At 36.3% G+C, this 23,087-nt stretch overlaps 1 protein-coding gene and 1 long non-coding RNA gene across 3 annotated transcripts; one reads left to right on the top strand and one right to left on the bottom strand.

Moving 5' to 3' along the window:
• The first annotated feature begins 7,686 nt into the window (after positions 1–7,686).
• LOC112182418 lies at positions 7,687–11,413 on the top strand. 2 transcript variants are annotated; one of them, XR_002929437.2, is made up of 6 exons: positions 7,687–8,602; positions 8,822–9,270; positions 9,399–9,472; positions 9,889–9,963; positions 10,118–10,196; positions 11,095–11,413. It is a non-coding gene; the product is annotated as an uncharacterized LOC112182418 (long non-coding RNA). The 2 variants fall into 2 exon arrangements; XR_005805046.1 differs by having other exon boundaries at positions 7,688–8,602; positions 9,872–9,963.
• A 6,501-nt stretch (positions 11,414–17,914) lies between these two features.
• Positions 17,915–18,379, bottom strand: LOC112169948. The gene has a single exon (XM_024307072.1). It carries the CDS (start codon positions 18,377–18,379, stop codon positions 17,915–17,917), a length of 465 nt encoding a protein of 154 aa, XP_024162840.1.
• Positions 18,380–23,087: the final 4,708 nt, after the last annotated feature.

The following is a 23,087-nucleotide window of genomic DNA, read 5'->3' as shown; positions in this document are numbered from 1 at the left end:
CAGGGTCTTGAATCTAGGCTAGAAGGTATAGACTAGGTATAAGCTCTGCGTGTTGGGTAGGATTGTAGGAAGGATAGTTTCGAGTCAAGACAGTATTGCAACACAGACTTAGAGATAGGTGAGAGCCCCAAAGACTTCCTCTTGTGAGTGCCCATGGAGAAAGGCATTGGATGTATCCAATGAGGGATAGGCCAATCATTCTGCACATTGATAGATATAGGGTTTAGGGTTTAAAGAAAGAATAGATTATTTCTAATTCCTGAAGAGCATGTAGGAGTTTGATTGTGGGAACCCAAAATGGCACACACTATGACCATAATGATTTGATTTCAAGATTGTCAGGAAAATAATCTCTTTGTCTATACTTAGAATGTAACCTGGCTGCGGAAATCTCTAGTAAAATAATAACCGAAACAAACAGGATATTCTTTTGAGTTTTCTGATGCAAGTTTTCTCTGTCTTAGACACAACGGGATGTTTCTAACTTTCTATACTGACTAATTATTTAGTCAAGTTCCTTTTCGTTTTCTGTTTTCAGCAGTTGTTGCAATTCGTTTTCATGACTCTTGCTATGTCAAAATGACTGTATAAGTGGACCATATGTAAGTGCTAACTTCGCCATCCGTTTTCCTGTTTTGTTCTGTTTTTGTCCCCTTTTAAATGCATTCTGGTAGCAGATGTTTGAAGTTACTTATATTTATTTCTCTGCAGCCTATCTACTTTTTGGTATGGATCATCATATTATAGAAACTCAAAGTTTGTTTAACTAAGCAAGCAGATGATAAGTTCTCCATGAACAGAGAAATTCTATTAAATCAAACCATGCAGCTAAAAAGGAAAACAAGACTGATTTTCCAAAAGCTAAAGGCGGTTGGTTGATGCCTAGACTTGAAGTGGCATGGCATTTAATAAATTCAAACTGTAAGCTATTGATCATTGGTGCTGCACTTGTGGTGATTCTGTTGATCATTCTCATCACCAAACACCCAAAGGATTACCTACAGGTCCTCCAAGCCACAAAAATTGCAAAACTGGGAAGAATATTGCACATGGAAGATGTGACAGAGTATAAAGTGCTTCATTTCCTATACATATAGTTCAAGTTCTGGTCAAGTGAAGGACTGTAGAGCCATTTTCCCTTTTGAATCTGATCGATGATCTTTCTCTATATGTACCATGTCCAATCTGATATATAGTATGCACTATGCAGAGCTGTGTGCATGCATTTGATAATATAGAGAGGCCATTAATGATGAGATTGAGGACGGATGCATGTGTTGATTCAGTGATCCTGTGACATTATCATGTTTACCCCTACGTAGAGTTTGTTCTGCTGCAATTTCAAATACGGCATCATATCTTCAACTTTTGGCTTTGAGGTCTACCTGTATTGTTTGCATATTTTCTATTTTACCTGTAACTTATTCTTATTCTGTAGTTTTCCTTCATCTATATGGTAACCTTTTCCTCATACCTTTTACTGCTATTACAGCTTGGACCAAGCAGAATTGTGAACCGTTTGCTACTAGGAAATCCTCCTCCTTGCATGGGGATGAGTTCCAACCTCTTTGTTAAAGGATCCGTTCTAGTAAATAGTATTCAGGTTTCCGGGAGGTTGTGACAATCATTTGATCTTGTTTGCCGTGTGTGCAGTTTGACAGGAAGAAGGTTGCCAGTCAGAAAGAGGACCTCAGAGAACTAGTAGAACATTTGAATGTGAGTGTTGCTCCTATTACTGGCTTTTCATCAGCTGTTTGTTAATGGTTATTTTATCTGTGTGGTGCTATTAGACTGTTAGGTTGTTAATTCAGCCTGTTATTATTAAGTTAGACTGATCACTGATGTTTTATGATATACTAATATTGTCCTTCACTCATCTGTCCTTTCTTTTTCTTTTTCTTTTTTTTGAAAGGGGCGTCTGTCCTTTCTTTGTTTCATAATGATGGCATTTTAAATTGTTGATAAATCTACATCTAGTGGGATCTAGTAATGCTTAAGAGCTTCACTTTGTATTATATGTACATCAGTGGTCCTCTTCCTGAAATCTTATACTCCTGCAATGGATGCTCAGGGTTGCAGCATATGGATGCTAAGAATCCATGTGTTAAGTCAACTGAAGTAGAGCACTTTTTGTATTCTGGAGATGAAGTTATATACTTATATATGAAGCAAATCGAAGAAATATCTCAACAAGCACAATTAAAAAGGAAGCTCGCTTGGTGACTCATGGGTATATAATATAGATCTTCAACTCCAGGAACATAATGCAAAAGCTGGAAAGATGAAAGATGAACTGTACGTACCTATTTGCAGGGGCGGATCTAGGACTAGGCTTGGGTGGGCTGGAGCCCGTCCAAGATTTTTAGGCTTAAAAAAACAATTAGACGTATACTTAATTGATGTGGGTTTAAATATTTAATTGATGTGGGTAAGTGGGTTTAATTGATTTCAAAACTTATCAAGGTCGATCAGTGGGTCTTCTTTCTGCCATGCAATTGTTGTGGGTTTAATTGATTTCAATACTTATCATTTTATCAATTGTTGTGCTATCTCAGTATCTCGGCCAGGAGCTTGGCCTCATTCGAATGTCAAGTCAAGTTTATAGAGTTAAGTTTGCAGATTGGGCTTGGGTTTATTTGCTAGCTATTTCGTCCTATCCATGGCTTTATATTCAGAACAAACTTTTGGGTTGAAAAAAAAATTTATATATATGATGTATGTTTGTTTAACGAAACCCACCCAAACTCTCACATTATCGAAGTCAAACTTCTCTCTGGCTCTCCCATTCTCTCTGTCCATCACAAATTCTCATTCTTCTTCTTCACAAAAATGCCTAAATTACGGACTAAATTCAATCTTTGAACACTTGAACTCTCAGGTTCTCATCTCCCCACTCTTGTATTCACACACCTGTGCATAATTGTACTAAAAAAAAAAATTTGGGCTTCGCCCAAAGGGACACATAATTATGTAGCCCTCCCTATTTTCGAATCCTAGATCCGCCCCTGCCTATTTGTCAAGTAAAATTGATCAGCTAATACCGAGTTTTTGCTCTTAGCTCTGTCGTGGATACCACCCTAAATATTGAAATATTCGACATGAATTTGTCTTGCTGGTTTAGAGATTGTTAAACAGAATCAATCTCCTCCTTCAATCATTCCCAGAATCTCCTCCATTGAATAGATTGTCTACAGCTGATTTACCATTTCCTAGAATTATGCTTCAGTTTTGATATTGTTGTTCATGTAATACTTGTAACTGTCAATACTCACAGCTATATAATACATAGAATGTAATAGCTTAGATTGCTTAGATTAATCAAGGGAAATCAATTTCTACAGAGATCATCGTAGTGTTTGAATGCCATCTACAAACATTGCATTTTGAAATATTTTCTTACTTCTCTACACTTCTTACTTTTCATAAATGTCATTTCTTGGTGAGTTCACATATATGTTTGTTCAAAAAAATTCTATGTTCTTCTCCCATATGTTTGACAAATTTGATCAAGTATTGTAGTCTATCATGCTCCATGCATTACTTTATTTATTTGATTTTGGTAATGACTAGAAGCTTTGTTTAATGATGTGTATTTGATGCAGAACAGATGGCAGCCCAAATTCGAAGAGCAGTTTGATCGTGCAAAAGGAGGAAAACGAAAGTTACTAGTAGCCACGCCATAGCTTGGTGTCCGATTGGAGCGCGCCATAACTTTCCAGAAAGGGAATCGCGCCACGAACAAAACTATGCCACGATGTGTGGGCTTTTTCGGGCTTTCGGAGTCGTTTAGAGCCTCAAAACTGCAATTTACTGTTTTTACGAATTTTCATTTTTTTTTTTTTTTTTTGTTTTATTTTTACCCGTGGGCTTTAGGGTTTCATTGTTAGTCGCCCTAGGGTTTCTTTTCTCATATATAAGCAACCTTAAACTGCTGCAGAACGATCTTTTATCATATATTCAATCAAATTGAGATTTATCTCTTTTATCTCTAGTGGACTCCAGAACCTTTTATTTTTAGGTTTATTGCTTGTAAACCTAGGTGATCTTTCCAACTGCGTCAGTATTATCTGGTTTCTAATGTGAATGATTCACTCATGACTTCTAAGCTCATTAATTTCCACCCCTCATTCTCCAGAAAAGTCTAGCAGAGAAACATGCTTTATCTACAACAAAACAGAAAACTTCAGACTTTGCTGGTTTGTCAGCATAATTAGCTACTTTAAACTCTTGCTGCCATTTCATCACAAGGAAATTAATTTCTTCCCGATGTGGTGTATCTCCTTCATTTATACGCAAACTTCGGCCACGCCAGATCCACCCTGCGAACCAACAAAAAGGAGCTAAATCCCCATCATGAACCACTGTTAAGACATGGAGAAATAAATCTAGCTCCGACAATATTGTTCTCACATATATTAACAGACCGCGTATTTTTTTGAAACGGAACAGAACACGTATTTACTATTTTGATGATATAAAGTAAGTTCTCAAAATTGTTTATTAGATTCAAATCCTAAATATACTAAATTTAATTGATTTTTTCTATTGGAATCTCTAAATTTACTCACTTGACCTCCTTACTTTTTACACCTCCTATCAAATTTTTAAATACTAAATTTACTCACTAAACCTCACTCAAGTTCCTGAAATAACCTCACTCATATAATTTGCAAACAAACTATTAATTACATATTCATTCCTTAACCAGATTACATAAATCTCTTATCTAATAAAAAAGAAACTCAAACACAAGGTATTGGGCTTTAAAAATTAATTTCTAATAAAAACGAATTGTTTTTTTTTTACTTTTTTTTTTCTCTTGTAGATGTGCAAAAAAAAAAATGAAGAGTAATTTTTCTTAATGTTTAATTATTTTCTCTATTTTCTGTACCTCATGATTATTAATTATTTAATAGTGTTTTAAATTTTTTTTACTACTAGCTTTTTTTTTTTTTTGGTAAATATAATGAATAGACTGGGATTTAGGTCATAAATGATTTCTTTTGTTATCCCTCACCAATATGCTTCAACATATATGTTGATAGGAATTTTTATGTCACATGATCTTGATTATACTTTTAATTCTTATTAAATACATATAAATGCTTTAACGAGTATGTAGTGAAATTGGAAAATGAAAATAGATAAGGAAAATAATAAAGAATGCAATATAATATTATTGAATCGGAAAGTCTAGAGAAATTAAATATAATATTTTTTTTGGAATAATTATTGTCCTTAATAGTCATTTTATAAGAGGCTATATATGTCATTTAATAATTTATAATAGAGTGAGGTCAACTGAGCAGATTTGGAGGTCCCAATAGAAACACTCAATTTAATTCTTTATATTTCATTTCACAAAATATTTTTTGAAGAATTAATTGTTCCATAACACATGACCAAATGATTTTCAATTCTCTCCCGTGGCTTTTGTTTTCTCTTTTATTTTCTGTTATCTTCGAGGTTTGCTAATAAGTTTAGGATTTTTCTTCTCTAATGTTCTTAAAAAAAAAATTTGAATATTCTCAAAAGAAAAAAATTTCTTTTTTTAACGACCCCCTAAGGTTGTATGAATCATTTGTTATCGATGAAAGTTTTATTTGATACAATAAGAAATAAACTAAAAAAAAAGGTGGGGCTATTGTCGCCTTGTCGGCAAACCCTCCGTATCATTTTTATGAATTTTATCCCAGTAAAATTCCTCTTATACCCTTAAAATAAAATTGATAAAACTAAAATGATAGAATGAAAATATAACATAAGAAAATAAAAGACATCAACCCCGGACGGCCCGCACCACCATCAACAACCACCGCTCATGGTCACCCTTCCTCTCTCTCTCTCTCTCTCTCTCTCTCTCTCTTCTCGTTTCTTTTGTTCTCTCTGTTCTTCCTCCCTCTATACTTCTCTTCGCTGATCTTTGCCTTATTTCTGTCTAAAGCCATTTTATTTAAATTGGTTAGTTGGAGTGAAATGGAATGAATGGTTATACAATTTTTTATTCTCAATGCCATGAGCAATATACAATATAATTTTTGAAAAAATTATCTTAATTATATTGGAGGGTAAGAGAGAAATTTTTGGGCTACAATCTATATGTAATATAAAAAAAAAAAAGCAAAATAGCCAATTACCCTCTAACTTTTCTCATGACTGCCGATTTACCCCTGACATTTCAATTTTGATTATTTACACCCTCACTTTTCTAAATGTTGCCAATTTACACCCTATAGTTAAATTTTAGACTTTCCATCCAATTTCTCCATTAATTTGGTTAGCATGTGAGGGGCCTTTTCGTCTCTACAATTGTCACCAAAAAAAAAAAAATACAAAATGACTTTGTTAAAAAATAAAATACTGCTATTCGTCTCCCACAACTGTTTTTTTTTTCCTCAGCCTCTCATCTTCTTCTCTATCTATCTCGCAATTATCTTCTTCTCAGCATAACCTCTTCCTCTATGTTCCTTTTATCGAGATCAATATAACACAATCCCAACTTGAATCAATCAAGATGACGTTCATGTGCTTGCTGTAATTTTAATTTCGTATTCCATACATATAAATATTTTAGTTTGTTCGATGGATTCTCAATCTTATACATAATACAAACCCCTCCAACTGGAAACATGGAAGATCAAATTCTCATATGAATGTTTGATATATTAATGACCAATCCGGCCTTCAAAGAAAAAGAAAACTAGAAACCTTAATGATCAAAGACCGTTTCTCCTTCATATAAGTAATGAAACTGAATGTATGCATATAAACATTGTACTCAATGTAAGAACACAGACTTACCTGGAGCTGCAGCCATTTTGGAAGATTACAGGTTGGATTTAAGAGCTGGTGCACTTGGTTTGAATCTCCTCTGAGCTATCTTTTGTGAGAGTCTCCAATGGGTAGAGATTATGAATTCTCTGTTGATAATGCGATAGCTAGAGCAGGGACCAAGTATTCCTATATATAGGCTTTAGTTTAGGTTCCTTCCCATAAAAGTTTTCCTAAACCTAAGAGCAATAGAAATTTATTCCTAAACTGTGTACAGAACAACTTCACTTAATGTACACTACACCAAAAACTGCATCACACAACACTAATCACACACGGATCACACAACGGAATAGAAATCATCCGTTATGTGTTTAAGTAAACTCGATTGTACAACGGTATTAGTGATGTTCTGTTGTGTGAATATCAATAAAGTGATAACTTTTTTATCAGAACTACATTGCACAACGGAATTAAGTATTGTCCGTTGTCTGAGTCTTAAAAAATTTAGCGGCAGATTTCCCTCCACTTTGGAGTCTTGGTTGCCTCTTGGAACACTGAAATTTGGGGTACTAGGTACAACGGATTTCACTATTTCCGTTGTATGATTGAAAAACTGAGCACCAAAGTTTGAGGAAGCTTGCTTGAATGTCTTCCCCTAGATAGGCTTAGTGCAAGCTGTAGAAATTATACAACAGAATTAAGATTTTCTGTTGTGTGAACTCGGAACTGGGCGGCAACATTTTAAGCTAAAATGCTGTAGGCGCCATGTTTCCCTCCATGATTTCACATTTTGATTTTTAGTGCAACACTCAGACAACAGTTGGGTGAGGTTTCTGTTGTGTGAGTAACTTTGACAATTTTATTCTAGGTTTAATTGCCATGCATGCCACATTGTGGTGCAAAGAAAACAAAGAGAGAAGGAAAACAAAACCTAGCACGACATACAAAGACTCTCATACAAAGACTCTCAACTCTCTCTCTCTCGAACAGCCTCCCTGAAATGCCTCTCTTTCTCTTTCATGAAACCTCTATCTCTCTCGTGAAGCTTTTTGTCCTCCGTGAAAGCTCTCTGTCTCGTGAAACCTCTCTCGGCCCTCTATCCCCAGTTTCCAATTCCACACTTAATTTCAACCCTCTAAATCCCTAAATCCTCCACCTTTACAGGGAGCCGACTACGATGGCCTCGATTCTCAAGCCGTCCAATGGGGTGAGATGGGAAGACGATGGCAATGAGCAGTAGCGGAGGCGGCGTTTCGGGATAGGCAGAGGGCTCGCTTAAACAGTGTTTTGAGAGCTCTCTCTTTGGGAAATTGGGGTTCGAATTTGTGCTCGCTCTTCACTTCTCCAAACCCGCCTTCAACTCCATCTACCTAATGGATAATTGAAGCTCCGCTTTCGATTACCCTTCTCCTCTCTCTCTCTCTCTCTCTCTCTCTCTCTCTCTCTCTCTCTCTATGTCTAAAGATCTAAATCAATTCAAGGCTTCACAATCTGGTAAGGTCCCTATCTCTAACAAATTTGCTGATTTCGGTTTATTCCCTTTCAAAATCAGTTATTCCATAGTAATTCCTCTCCTTTTCTCCTTGCTGACGACGACCTGAAACAAAACAAACCCAATGAGATAAAGGCGGTTCCTATTGCCAATGGCTTCTTCAACTCTCCGGCCACTAGCTGTAATTATTCCTCATTTCAAGTCTCTGTTCAGTTGGTTCCCTTGATGCTTGACAGCGAGAGCTCCCATTCAATCATTTTAGGGGCACTCGTGGGCTTCAAAGATTAAGAGATTATAGTTCAATTTTCAGAGAGCTCTTAGATTACCCAGTTCTTGGTGAGTCTCAAATTCATATCTTTCTGCTATTCTACTTGTAAAGATTTCATCTTTTCATGTTTTTAGAGAAATTGGGAGCTGGGTTTGTTTATTGTTATGCAATTTCTGTGGTGGGTTAGTGATTTCTCAAGTCTTAGGATCAGCTTCAAGATCACACCTTTAATGCTTTTCATGCTTATGAGTTTTCATGGTAGTTACTGATTAGACTATTTTGGATAGGAAAGAAGAGTTGTGCCAAAGAAGAGGCCCTGATTTTTCAAAACTATGTTGTGTGAGCTTGAGATGTCTGCATCAATGTGCTAGTAGTGATTGCTGTCAATTGTTGTGAAACATGGCTGCAGAGAGAGTTCCGAGGCCCAAAGTCGAAAATTTGCCGAGGAAGGTGGCAATTGAGTTTGGTGAGCCTGGAACTAGTGATATGAAGGTGATTTTACTTGGGAAGCAGGGATTTTGTGTGAAGTTGAGTGTTCACAAGAATGTTCTAGTGGAAGACAAAGAACTTTTGGGTGGTAACCATATATTATTAGTATGTTGCTGATCTGATGGTAAACCAATCGCTGCCAGAGTTGAAGATGGAACAGTTCCATTTCATGATGTTGAAGTGAGTAGTGGTAATTTTTTAGTTTGCAGAGAATCCATTGAAAATAGCCGACGAAGCCAATAGAGCTGTAAGCCCCTCTTTTATCTTTCTCTCTTGATTTTCCAATTTCTTTACTAGCTTGCTATCTACCATAATCAATTTTTTTACCGGCGTTCATGGAGATTCAAGGTCACATGATCAATCTGTTTTCTGTAGAGAATTGGTAGGCTATCTTGGTTGCTACGTATGCAGCTCAATCACAGGCAGGCACAAAAGAGCTCACCTCTAAGGTACTTCACTATCAAATGCCTAGATATTTTGTTATATTTATGTATTCATCTTACATTGTATATCAATTCATTCGAAAAGCTTAAGGCAGCATATAAAATTTTTCATCATTAAAATTAAAACCAAGTGCCTGCTTGGTAACATTAGCAATCATTTCAAATTAAGGATAGAGAAGGAAGATGAGAGCATGGAAACCAAAGATGTCAGAGAAGGAGAAAAAGATGTGCATAGACTGATTTATAAAAATCGCAATAAACTAATAACAGTTCTAATAGTTTAATCCCATCTCATCTATGTTTCCTCTGTCACATATTTCCAAGGAATGGACTACTTTGTTTATTCTCTCCTCTGTTGTGTTTCTATTTCCCTAATCTTTTTCTGTTGGGCTGCATTCTGATTAGATGATGGTGCTTCGTAGGGAAGGAAAATAAAATACAAGATACTAACTCTCATGGAAGAGAAACAATTGACTTTTAATTAACCACGCTTAGAGGTAATCTATCCTTTCAGATTAAAGCTTTTTAATGCTTTAAACCTTTTGAGTACTCTTAAATCAAAAGTTAATTAAGAAAGAATTATACTGGTAGCTTTTAAAGTAATATTTATTATGAGTCATATCAATATGATCAAAAGAATCCCTACTGCAGGGTCTGTTGACAGAATATCAGATAAGATCAGAGACGAGAACTTCTCCCTCTTGCCACCTGTCCTGTCTTTCAAAATCAAGTAATAACTACATTCCTTTGTCTTTCATATTTATGTCATTGTTATGGTTAATAATGAAATGTGCAATACCTTATATGAATTATATAAGAAGGTGTAGTGCTTCTTTTTAGATGGCTGCATTAATCTTAGTCATATCATGACTATGCATTCTATGTTTTCGACTTCTATATATTGGTTTTGAAAAATATAAGGTAGCACCTGAAATTAGGGTAGTGCTTTTTTTAGACGTCTTCATTCTGTTTTGTTTATTATGTCTTTGTCCTGTCTCCATTAGGTCTGTAACAATTACAGATTGCATGTAAGTAAGCTTACATCTTACTGATCAGTATAAATATGCTTATCTTCTTATAAATTTTTATTATCTGCTATAACGTTTATTTGCATTTGGAGTCTTAAGTTATACAAAAGATAGTGTAATCAAAATACTTTGTGATGGGCTTGATCAAACAAACAAATGCTTGGAGAGAATCACTATAAGCCTGACTGATGATAATAAATTTAAAAAAATTGGAGCAAGGGAGAATCATCAAGATCTTGATGATTCTCCCCTTTTCCTATTTTACATTATATACATGACATGCACTGTCGATTCCTTGCATCCTTTTGAAGAATCAGTTCTAGCTGTACAACTACCGTGGTTTGATACCTCCTGGATGCACTTGGAAATTTTAGTTCAATTGCAGCTCTAGGCATTGAATTTTCCTTTGATGATTAGCCCTCTGGTTTAAGTTTTGATAGAGAGCTCTTTATAACCAGAAATTTCTTTTAGTTCTAATATTGCTGTCTCAAGAACTATATTGTTTCTCTGTTTATCTGCAAACTTACCATTACTTGCTACAATTAAACTATATGTTCTTATTCACTTCTACTGCATTCTTACTTTGTCTTGACTAATTAGATGAACCTCTGTGAGGAGTTGAAAGCAGTAACGGATGTGGAGTCAAAACCGACCAATGCTGCGACCAAGGAACCAGCCAAAAATGTGAAGTCGTAACTGTAATTAGAGACAAGTTTTTTGCCAAGCTAAGTCTAATCATATGTAATATGTACATATGCGCCTGCCTGGGTAGCATTTTTGGAATTTGGCTAATGTACCCAATTTTAGAACATGTAAAATAATGTATAGTTGTATATGCAATTTTGAAATCTGACTAAACTGACAGATTTTGGATCATGTAAAACAATGTCTAATGTATGTGTATAACGCATTTATATAATGTGCCTAATGTTTGTAAATTCAACACTGTCGAATTGAGTAATGTCAATAATATACCCGCAACATCGCGCGGGCAGTGTTGCTAGTCCATTCAAAATTTGGGTATTCACACAACGCAATTATATATATCACACAATGGATTTTAATAAATTACGTTGTCTAGTTTTAGGCTCATACAACATAAAATACTATGACACAGTTGTCTTACTTTAAATCACACAACAGTTAAACTACAAAACCGTTGTATGAAAATCTCAACCCACAACGGCAAAAAAGCAAATTATGTTGTGTGAACTGCTATGCACAAGTGCTGCGCATGGATGAGTCCGGCATCTGTCGAGTTCTGGGACAACGGTGTTAAGGAATATATGTCGACGGACTTTATATCATATAACGGTGAATTCACCGTCGTCTGATTTTTCATCAGACAACATCGAGATAGACGACGGTGAGTCTCCAAATCACACAACGTTTTTTCACCGTCGTGTGATGCAGTTTTTGGTGTAGTGGTAATAAGGTATAGTTATTACCTCAATGTAATAAGAATACAATTAGAATAACATCCCTTAATCCAATTACTCATTCTGTCCAAAATGTGATAAGTTGTTGTGATCTTTAGCTGATATTGATTAGTCCATAAAACCTTACAGTCTCCCACTTGGACAATCAATATGCAGCACAACAAGAAGATCACTTAAACCAGATATAGTAATTATGAAATGCGCGCTGGACAAGTTATGAATTCCAATATCATCCTGAGCTCAGTCAATCTGCAGTTAACCTCATCAAACAACAAGAAAACATATGTTTAACTAAACACCAGCACCTCATTACCATGATGCGGCAACCACATATCACAGGAGCAATATCATGTATACAAAAAATACTCATATGTGCTTATGAATGTAAAATATAATAGCACAAATAAGGTCCTTATTGTAGGATTCAATAATAGAATCAGAATGCATAAAATTTGGCTTACTGATATTACAAAAGAAAATTCAAGTTCTAACTGAATCATCATAGTTATGCAAATCTGCAACTGATGTTTAATATCCTTGAAAAATTCTGAACTTTCAAGCTTAATGTACTCAGAAAATTATGATGGCTAGAACTTTGAACGCACAAACCTTAAAAATTAATTTTACTTAAAACAAACTAAAATTTTCAGCTCTAAAACGTGATTCACATATTACATCAAACATATTGAGTTCAAAATTAACTCCCACTCATTCAACCGAGTCAAGATTTTCTAAGATACCTATGTTCTTGACATGTACCTGAAAAGGCGCTACTGCAATGGCCTTTGTGAGAGGATCTGCAAGCTGAGCCAGGGTGCCTATTTTGATTATCTCAATTTCATTGTTTCTCACACTCTCTCTAACAGCATAGTACTTCACATCTATATTCCTTGAAGCTGTGGATCTTCTATTGTTCTTAGCAAAGAACACTGCAGCTGCATTATCACAATAAAGCTTCAATGGCCTTTCTACTGAATCCACTACCTTTATTTCAATCATGAAGTTCCTAAGCCACAAAGCTTGACCTATGGCATCATGAAGAGCGACATATTCAGCCTGCATGGTCGATGTAGCTGTCAGAGATTGTTTAACACTTCTCCAAGAGATTGCACCCCCTGCCAATACATAAATATACCCTGAAGTAGATTTCAAATATCAATGCATCCTTTGTAGTCAGAATCTGTATATCCAATCAGGTCCAGATTTTCAACTCGATCTTCTGTATATTAGCATGTAATCTTTTGTTTTCTGTAAGTACCTGAGTACCTTTTTGCCTGCAACCCAATGCTCATTCCTCGGATTAGATTGATACCTTGCCAACACACCAACTGAGAAAGCAATATCTGGTCTTGTGCATACTTGAGCATACATTAAGCTCCCAACCAGTCTAGCATATGGTCTTTTGTCCATCTCTTTCTTTTCTAGTGAGTTTTTGGGACATTGCCCTGAGTGTGGCTTATCCCCTTTGACATTGGTGACTCACCTGCTTTACATGTTTCCACTGCAAACCTCTTAAGTACTCTGTCAATTTAGTTTCTTTGACACAATCCCAACGCTTTTCTTTCTCTGTCTCTCTTGATTTCTATACCAAGTACAAATGCAGCTTCACCCATATCCTTCATATCAAAATTCTTCAAAAGAAAATTCTTTGTTTCTTTTAACATATTCACATCACTACTTGCCAACAAGATATCATCAACATATAAGATTAAGAAAATAAACTTGCTCCCACTGATCTTCATATATATGCATTCATCTAACCTATTTTCCTCAAATCCAAATGAAGTAATCACTGAATCAAACTTAAGGTACCATTGTCTAGAAGCCTGCTTTAAACCATAAATGGATTTCTTAAGTTTACATACCTTGTCAATTTGTCCTTCAGCAATAAAACCCTTAGGCTGCACCATGTATATCTCTTCATCAAGATTTCCATTCAGAAAAGTCATCTTGACGTCCATTTGATGCAGCTCAAGATCAAAGTGAGCTACTAAGGCCATTAATATCCTGAAGGCATCTTTAGTTGACACTGGTGAGAATATTTCTGTGTAGTCAATCCCTTCCTTTTGAGTGAATCCTTTGGCAACCAACCTTGCCTTGTGCCTTTCTATATTACCTCTTGAATCTTTCTTGATCTTGAATACCCATTTGTATCCCACTGGTTTGTATCCTTCTGGTTTATCAACCAATTCCCACACTTTGTTTATTTCCATTGACTTTAATTCTGACTCTATGGCCTCTATCCATTTATTTGCATATGTTGATTGTAGTGCCTGCGAATAAGTAACTGGATCTTCTTCTTCTCCAAGATCAAAATCTGTCTCTGTCAGAAATGTTGTTTCGTAACAATCTGGAATGGCTGATCTTCTTTCCCTTTGAGATCTTCTCAATTGTATTGGTTCTTGTTGTTGCTATTGTGGTTCTACTTCCTGAGGCTGCTGAACATTTTCATCATGTCGATGAGGCTCATCATGAGGTTCTTGTTGTTGTGCAGCTTCATTTGGTTCAAATTGTGGTTGAATATCATCATGTTGAACTGCATGTGTTTCTGCTGGAGGCACAATATTATGCATAGCTGGTACTTCAATCTGATCCATCACTTCATTGCTTATTCCTTTATCACTGCTGTAAACTAACCACTCAAAAGTATCATTAGTATCAGTTTCATCAAATTCACTGATATCGGCAATGTCTGAACCATCTAATTCTCCAACAAAAACAGCTCTATTGGTTTCTAATATTCTTGTACTTCCATGAGGACTATAAAACCTGTACCCTTTAGATTTGTTCAAGTAATCAATAAAATAAACACTTGAGATTCTAGAATCTAATTTTTGTTGTTGAGGGTTGTAAATCCTTGCTTCTGCTTTGCAGCCCCATACATGAAAGTGATGCAGACTAGGTTTCTTGTTGAACCATAACTCAAAAGGTGTTTTATTCTCAACTGATTTGCTAGGGGTTCTATTACAGATGTAGTTAGCTGTCTTCAGTGCTTCCCCCCATAAATATCTCAGCAAACCAGACTTACAGATCATATTCTCACCATATTTATCAAAGTCCTATTCCTTCTCTCTGCGACTCCATTCTGCTGTGGGGTTCCTGGTGTGGTGTATTGAGCCTTGATTCCACTTTCTTGAAGATAGCGAGCGAAGGGACCCTTGTTTTTCCCTGATTCAGTGTACCTGCCATAGAACTCTCCACCTCTATCTGATCTAACAACCTTAATAACCTTGTTCAGCTGTTTCTCTGCCTCTGCTTTAAAAATTTTAAAAACTTCCAGAGCCTTTGATTTTTCAGTAATAAGAAAAATTTGACAGTATCTTGAAAAATCATCAATAAAAGTAATGAAGTATTGATTTCCACATATGGTTTTATGAGTAAAAGGACCACAAATGTCAGTGTGAATAAGTTCTAATAACTCTCGACTTCTAATTAACCCTTTCTTCCTAAGATTGATGGTTTTACCCTTAAGACATTCTATGCAAACACTGAAATCAAAAAAGTCTAAAGAAGGTAAAATGTTTTGTTTGATTAAGATTTTTAGCCTTTCTTCTGAAATATGACCCAAACGTTTATGCCAAAGAAAAGCAGATTTTTCATTCAGTCTAGGTCTTTTAAAACCAACAGATTTTTCGGTCAAGAACACTTCAATAGAATTCCTGCAATTCATATGCCAATAACCATCAATTAAAGAAGCATCACCAATAAAATCAGAATTTTTGAAGAAATCTAAACCTTTATTATTGCCTGTAAAAGTACAGCCATTGTTTTTGACTAAAAGAGAGCCTGAAATCAGGTTTCTTTGCATAAAAGGAATACAAAATACATTTTCTAAAGGGTCCTTGACCCAAAGCCCCAAAATGAGGGAAAATTATCCCACTTACCCCAGCAAGAGATTTTTGTTCTCACTTGCCCATTTTAAAACAAAATGACAATTTTGCCCTAAGCTAATTAATGAATTTACATCGTGCCTCTATGTCTCTCTCCTCTCTCCACGATCTGAACTCTCTCGCTCTCATCCCTCTCCGTTTGCTCTCTCTCTCTCTCTCTCTCTCCCTCTCATCGCTCTCCGACCTGCTCTCTCTCTCTCTCTCTCTCTCTCTCTCTCATTCCTCTCCGATCTGCTCTCTCTCCGTCTCTCTCTCTCTCTCATCGCTCCCGGATCTCCAACTCCGGCGAGGTTCGACCTCTCGCCCAGGTTCTGCTGCAACTCGCAGGTGAGCTCAATAGCGTCCAACCGTTGTCGCTCTGACAACGACCGCGTCCAACTGCTGCAACGCCCAGATTCCGTGCAACTCGCCGGGGAGCTCGACCGCGTCCAACTGCCTCGCCGGTGCTGGTCGACTTTTGCTCGGATTCTGCTGCAGCTCGCCCAAGCTCGGCCGGCGCTGACAACGACGACCACATGACGTCTTCGATGGCCTCCTGGACGCCGCCGGTGCTCGACCCAGGCTGTGGCAGAGGAGAAAGGTGATTGGGTGCCCAGAGCTTTTCTCTGGGTGCCCAAATCAATTTCTATTTTTTTTTTTTTTTTTTAAGTAACAGGACAGAAGGAAAGGAAAAAGGAAAAAGGAAAAAAAAAGTTTTGAATGTCTATTGCTCTCTAATTGACGTCTATTACACATCTATTGGAGGGCAATAGACGGCTATTGGGGGGCAATAGACGTTTTGAATTTATGTAATCTCCTTGTTTTTTTCTGTAATCAAAGTTTTATTTGTCTAAATTTTTGGAGATTAGTTCTCATTTTAGCAACTGAAAGTCCTATTGGGGGGTAATAGACGTCTATTGGGGGGCAATACATGGCTGATGGTCGTCTATTGGGGGGCAATACATGGCTGATAGTCGTCTATTGGAGGGTAATAGACGTCTATTAGGGGGCAATAGACGTCTATTGGGCAATAGACGTCTATTGGGGGGCAATAGACGTCTATTGGGGGGCAATAGAGGTTTATTGCCCATCTACTAGGGGGCAATAGATGTCTATTGGGGGCAAAAAAACTTTCCGGTGAGATTTTCAGCAAATTCCGGTGGGCGGCAGTAGGTGACCGAAATCCGGCGACCGGTGACCGGTTTCCGGCGAAAGTTGGCCGGAATCCGGCGAACGTTGGCCGGAATCCGGTGGCCGGTGACCGGATTCCGGCGGCCGGTGACCGGATTCCGGCGGCCGGTGACGGGCTCCGGCGAAGTCTCCCATGGTTTCTCTCTCTTCTATTTTTTTTCTCTCTCTCTCTAAGTAACAAGGGGGTGAGGGTAAAATGGTATTAAAAAAAAATTAAAAACAAAAAAAAAGGTATTAGGGAAGACTCCCTTAGAGTGTATTGGGTAAGAGAGAATTAAAAAAACTTAATGGGGTAAGTGGGAAAAAAATCCCTAGAAATGGGGTAAATGGACAAAATCCCTTTTCTAAATCCAAAGAAAAACTAGTAGTAAAAACAAGTCTAACGACTCCTACGGCCTTGATAGCTACTCTGTTCCCATTCCCCGAGCTAATCCTAGCTTCATCCTTGTTTGGAATCCTCTTTCTTAGAAAACCCTGCATAGATGTAATAACATGAATTGGAGATGCAGTATCAAACCACCAAGATCTACTAGACACACTGACAGTTTTTTATTCTAAATGAAAAACAGTTTTATTTTGAAAATCAAAATTATTACCTTTCTTACTCATCCAATCCTTAAAACCTCTGCAATCTTTCTTAACATGCCCTGGCTTACGGCAGAAGAAACACTTAATTGAGCTTGACTTTTGATTCTTAAAGTTGTTAGATCCTTGAGTTGCTTCATTTTGTGTTTTTGAGGTAGATGGTGCAGAATACTTGGCCTTAAAAGATTTCTTCTTGAATTGTGGTTTGCTGACCAGATTAATAGCTACCCCTTTTCTCTTCTTAATTCTATCTTCTTCTTGAACACACATTGAAATCAACTCATTCACACTCCATTTTTCATTATGTGTGTTGTAGCTGCATTCTAGCTGAGAGTATTATGAGGGTAAGGAATTCAGAATTAGGTGAACTAGAAAGGGATCATCAATAGTGACACCTAAAGCCTTTAATTTTGCTGCAGTTTCTGTCCCCTTAAGAATGTATTCCCTAATGCTCCCTACTCCATCAAACTTCATGCCAGTAAGAGCATTCATTAATGCTCCGGTTTCAGCCTTGTCAGACACTTGATACTTTTCTTCAATGTTCTTAAAATACTCCCTTGCTAGTTTTGCATCTGGTATACCTCCCTTGATAGCTTCTGACATGGACCTTTTCATGATAACTAGGGCCATTCTGTTATGTTTATGCCACTGAGCATATTTATCTTTTGCTTTCCTAGTACTGGTGGGTGTTAACTCAGCTGGAGGATCTTCATGCAGGACATGCTCATAATCATTGTATCCTAGACACAATTCTAGCTCTTGTTTCCATCTCTTAAAGTTTGAACCATTAAGTGTTTCCATTTGGTTGCAATTAAAAAGCATATTCATAGCTGAAAATTTTTAGAAGTTTTGTTAGTAAGCAGGGCATTTAATTAACTGGAGAGGCAATGAATGAAGTGCCTATATGAATGCTGAATGTGTCATGCTTTACCTAGAGTGGCAAAAAGACTTTTGACACTTATTTTACATTAATCATATACCCAAAATCTGAAACTCAGCTGTAGGTATCTTGAACATGTTAACACCTGGAGTGGCAAGAAAACAGTTCATGTTACGTTCTTAAGGCAAGTTTTAGACTTTGTTATATGCTGACATTTATCTCAGAAGCTCTAATCATTTACGCCTTCTGTATGGAGCAAGGAGTCAAGCTACTAAAATCGATGTCACAAGATGTTAATCCAGTACTAATGTTTTAGTATAAATCTTTCACAAGAGACTGCTATCGACAGTACTATCTGCAAAAGACCTAAACCAAAACTGAATCAACACATTTTAAGTGTTTTGGTCGAGTATTATGAATAAGGTTTCATTGTGAGATTTTAACAACAATAGGAGACTTAATTAAGCAAACAAAAGAGCAATCACAAGCAAACAAAACTCAACCAAAACACAATCAACCTCCAACAATCACATGTATAGGCCTCAACAAGTCTATTTGAATTTAAATTTTTTCAGAATAATCGAAAACAGGAGCATATAGTAGAACCGCATACCTGGGTTTGAGAATTCTATGAAGTTTTGATCGATGATGTTAATCCGAAGACAAAACAGGTGCAAAGGTTCCCTGATTAAGAATTCGACAAGCTGTAGAGAAAATTTAGGCGGAATTCTCTTGTTGAAGACTTAATCGAGGAGCCCTGGCATCTAAAGCAATACCCAGAATTGGGGCTGTCCGTTGAAGAAACAACGGTTTAGAATTTTGCTTCACTTTGCTATTTGTCGAAGGCTTAATAATAGTGGGCCTAGTTTTATGTATCAGCCCAGATCAAAAATATGAATGCTCTCCCCTTTTTGGTATTTGGTTATAATGTTTTTTTTTTTTTTTTTTAGTTTCTGTAGGCTCCGACTATGTAAAGAAAATTAAATTTTGTGTAAAACAAAATAGGTTTTGCAAAAATTAGCTGATTCTTAATTGAGCACAAAGGCTCTGATACCAAATATAAGTAATGAAACTGAATGTATGCATATAAACATTGTACTCAATGTAAGAACACAGACTTACCTGGAGCTGTAGCCATTGTTGAAGATTACAGGTTGGATTTAAGAGCTGGTGCACTTGGTTTGAATCTCCTCTGAGCTATCTTTTGTGAAAGTCTCCAATGGGTATAGATAATGAATTCTCTGTTGATAATGCGATAGCTAGAGCAGGGACCAAGTATTCCTATATAGAGGCTTTAGTTTAGGTTCCTTCCCATAAAAGTTTTCCTAAACCTAAGAGCAATAGAAATTTATTCCTAAACTTTGTACAGAACAACTTCACTTAATGTAATAAGGTATAGTTATTACTTCAATGTAATAGGAATACAATTAGAATAACATCTCTTAGTCCAATTACTCGTTCTGTCCAAAATGTGATAAGTTGTTGTGATCTTTAGCTGATATTGATTAGTCCATAAAACCTTACACTTCAGTGATATGATCATCCTATCATTTGATGTGACTAGCAAATATTAACTAAGCGATCAGTTGCAAGTTAACGACCAATCTTGAAATAAAGGGAGTGAAGAAGAAGAAGAGATGGACAAGGAAGAAGCGACAAAGGACAAGTTTTTTTTTTCTTCCTTTTTTAACGAAGAACAGTTTTGTATTTATTTATTTTTTAATTTCTTTGACGATGTGTTGGTTTGTTTGTTTTTTTTTTTTTGGATGATAGTTAAAAAGATGAAAAGTCCCTCACGTGCTAACCAAATTAACAGAAAATTGGATGGAAAGTCTAAAAAATAATGATATGGTGTAAATCGGCAACAATTAGAAAAGTGAGGGTGTAGATAATCAAAATTCAAATGTCAGGGGGTAAATCGATAGCCATGGAAAAAGTCAGGAGGTAATTTGGCTATTTAACCTAAAAAAAATAAAGAATAAAAAGCTGATTTTGTTTTTATATGTAGCACATTAATTATTCAGGCAAGTGAAAGAGAACAAATAATTTATAGAGGGGAAGAATTAGGGTTCTTTTGAGGTTGCAGGAGCGTGCTGATTAAGAGGAAGCTAAGCTAGCGCGGCGGAAATGGAATATTAGAAGATGTTCTTAAAAGGGGAGAAATCCAAGCCAGAAAGAGTCTGCATATGGGGGACTGGGGATGATGAGACTAGTACAAACGAATAACAATAACTACAAGTCCTTCAACATGCGTGTTTGCTTATGTTAAATTCGAGAACCACTCCCTAAAAAAGAACCCTTACTTTATTCATTTTAGGGTTTCAGTTTCATTCGCAAAAGCAAAATATAAAACAGTGCTGTGTGAAGCACATGACACACTGCAGAGAGAGCATGATGATCCTTTATACTAAAACCCAACCCAGCCATAGCCGCTGCGGTGTGCGTGAATGTGTTTTTTGCGTGCAGTTCGAGGCATAATTCGTGTAGAATTGAAGCGGAGAGAGAGAGAGAGAGAGAGAGAGAGAGAGAGAGAGAGAGAGAGATTTTGCAATTTACAGAAGAAACCAAACTAAGCTAGGCTACTCAGTCAAGTCTAACTCCAGCAGTAGTACTACTTTATCAATGGTGTTATGTGTTTGGAAGTAGAATCTAGGTTAAAGTAGTCGAGCGAGAGAGTTGGATTAGAAGTCGATACATACAAACACCAAGAGGGCAAATGCAAGGCACTACACTAATTAGCTCGGGTAGCTAGTAGAACGCAAGGGGGGCCAAAGCCAGAGCCAATAAATATTTTCTCTGACAGCAGGATTCCCACAGTTGTTGCTTCCAACACTCTACACGATAAAGTTTTTTGTTTCCATTTTTAATATACGGTTCCTTCTTCTTTTTCCTCTTTCCTTTTTCTATCCTTCACCAGCTTCTCCATACAAGGAAAGTAAGCGAAGCCCTCCTAATTCTTGCAGCTTTTACATACACATAGATAAATCATGTATATATCACTCTCACTCTCACTCTCACTCTCACTCTCACTCTCCACCTCCTTTTCCCCCACTTCTTCTTTTTTCTTTTTTCACTATCCATTCTAATTACCAATACTATCTCTCTCAATAATACAATATGTCTTTGAATTTGTTTCATTCCAAGTGAGTGGGCAAATGGGTGTTTTCTCTCTCAACTACATTTGAATATTCATTTTTCCCATCCCTTTTGATTTATGCTAAAGCTTTGTGTCTTTAACCCAAGATTAGTTATATATTTTAATTTTTTATTGTTCCCAATGGCATGTTGTACATTAACCGTTGTCCATTATAGTTTAACTTTTGCGATGGTCCTGTATACCCAAGAAGTGCTAGCTAGTACAGTTTCTGTATTTGCCCCTGCCTTACTAGTTACTAATTTTGATTTCTAGTATTTTCAGACAGACAGATCGATCATCAGCCATAGTGGGACAGCTTGCAAGGAAGTTTTATAATAATCCTAATTATTGAAACAGATTCTTGTTATATTAGTCGCTAGCTATATGCGGTGTATCACACGCAATGAACTAATTCAATGACTCCTAACTTCAGAGTTTTAATAATCAAAAATACCATAAAATTTATCTCAACCCCTTGGATGTTTTAGATATAAATATATCTTTGATTTGAGCAACCATTCTTCTCATTTCCTATTATTAACCAGTTGATTCAAAAGAAAATCAAGTGATTCAAGTTTTGTACACTACTATGTCAAATTAGTTAGTTACACACTGGCAATATAGTGTGTCATATGATTCTAATGTTGCCACGTGTTTAACATTGGAAAAAGAATAATATATATATATATATATATATATATATATATATAATCTTGCTCTGCTAAAGAGGTCCTTAACTTAGCTTAAGGAACAAATTTCCATATTTTGACCACTTTTTTATCACATTTTCACATCTTAACCGTTAGTTTTTAGGTTCTAATGTATATATCACTACTGTGAATTTTCAGTCAAATTGATGATCGTTAAGGTATCCAAAACTACAATTTACACGAACGAACCGAATCTGTCCAACCTAAACCGTTCGTGTCAATTGCAATTTTGGATGCCTTAACGATCATCAATTTGACTGAAAATTTGCAAAAGTGATCTATTCATATATAACTAAAAACTGAACGGTTAAGATGTGAATATTTGATCGAAAAGTAGTCAAAATATGGACACCCGCCTTAAGCTAAGTTAAGGTCCTCCTTAGCATAGAAGGCGTGTGTGTGTGTAGGGCCCTTCCATTAAAGGAACCCTTTTTTGGTCTTTTATAGGGATAGGGAATTAAACCAACTTTTCGATCACATTTCGGCATCTCAACCGTTTAATTTTAGGTCCTAATGTGTAGATCATTTATGTAAATTTTCAGCCAAATTTGTGATTGTTAAGGTATCAAACTAGAATAAACCAATGAACGAACCAAATCTGTCAAACTTGAACCGTTCATACTTATAATCTTAAGTCGCCGTTTTGAATGCCTTAACAATAATCAATTTGGTTGAAAATTTACATAAGTGATCTACACATTTGGACCTAAAATCTGAACAGTTAAGATGCTAAAATATAATCGAAAAGTTGGTCTAATGCCCTATATATCTTGAACTGTTAAT

The sequence above is a fragment of the Rosa chinensis genome, chromosome 1, assembly GCF_002994745.2.
Source record: "Rosa chinensis cultivar Old Blush chromosome 1, RchiOBHm-V2, whole genome shotgun sequence".
Classification (NCBI taxonomy): Eukaryota; Viridiplantae; Streptophyta; class Magnoliopsida; order Rosales; family Rosaceae; genus Rosa; species Rosa chinensis.
This window is presented reverse-complemented; position numbering and strand designations above follow the sequence as displayed.

Excerpts from the sequence above, each read along its gene's own strand:
- LOC112169948 (XM_024307072.1), bottom strand. The coding sequence starts at position 18,379 with ATGGAAACACTTAATGGTTCAAACTTTAAGAGATGGAAACAAGAGCTA.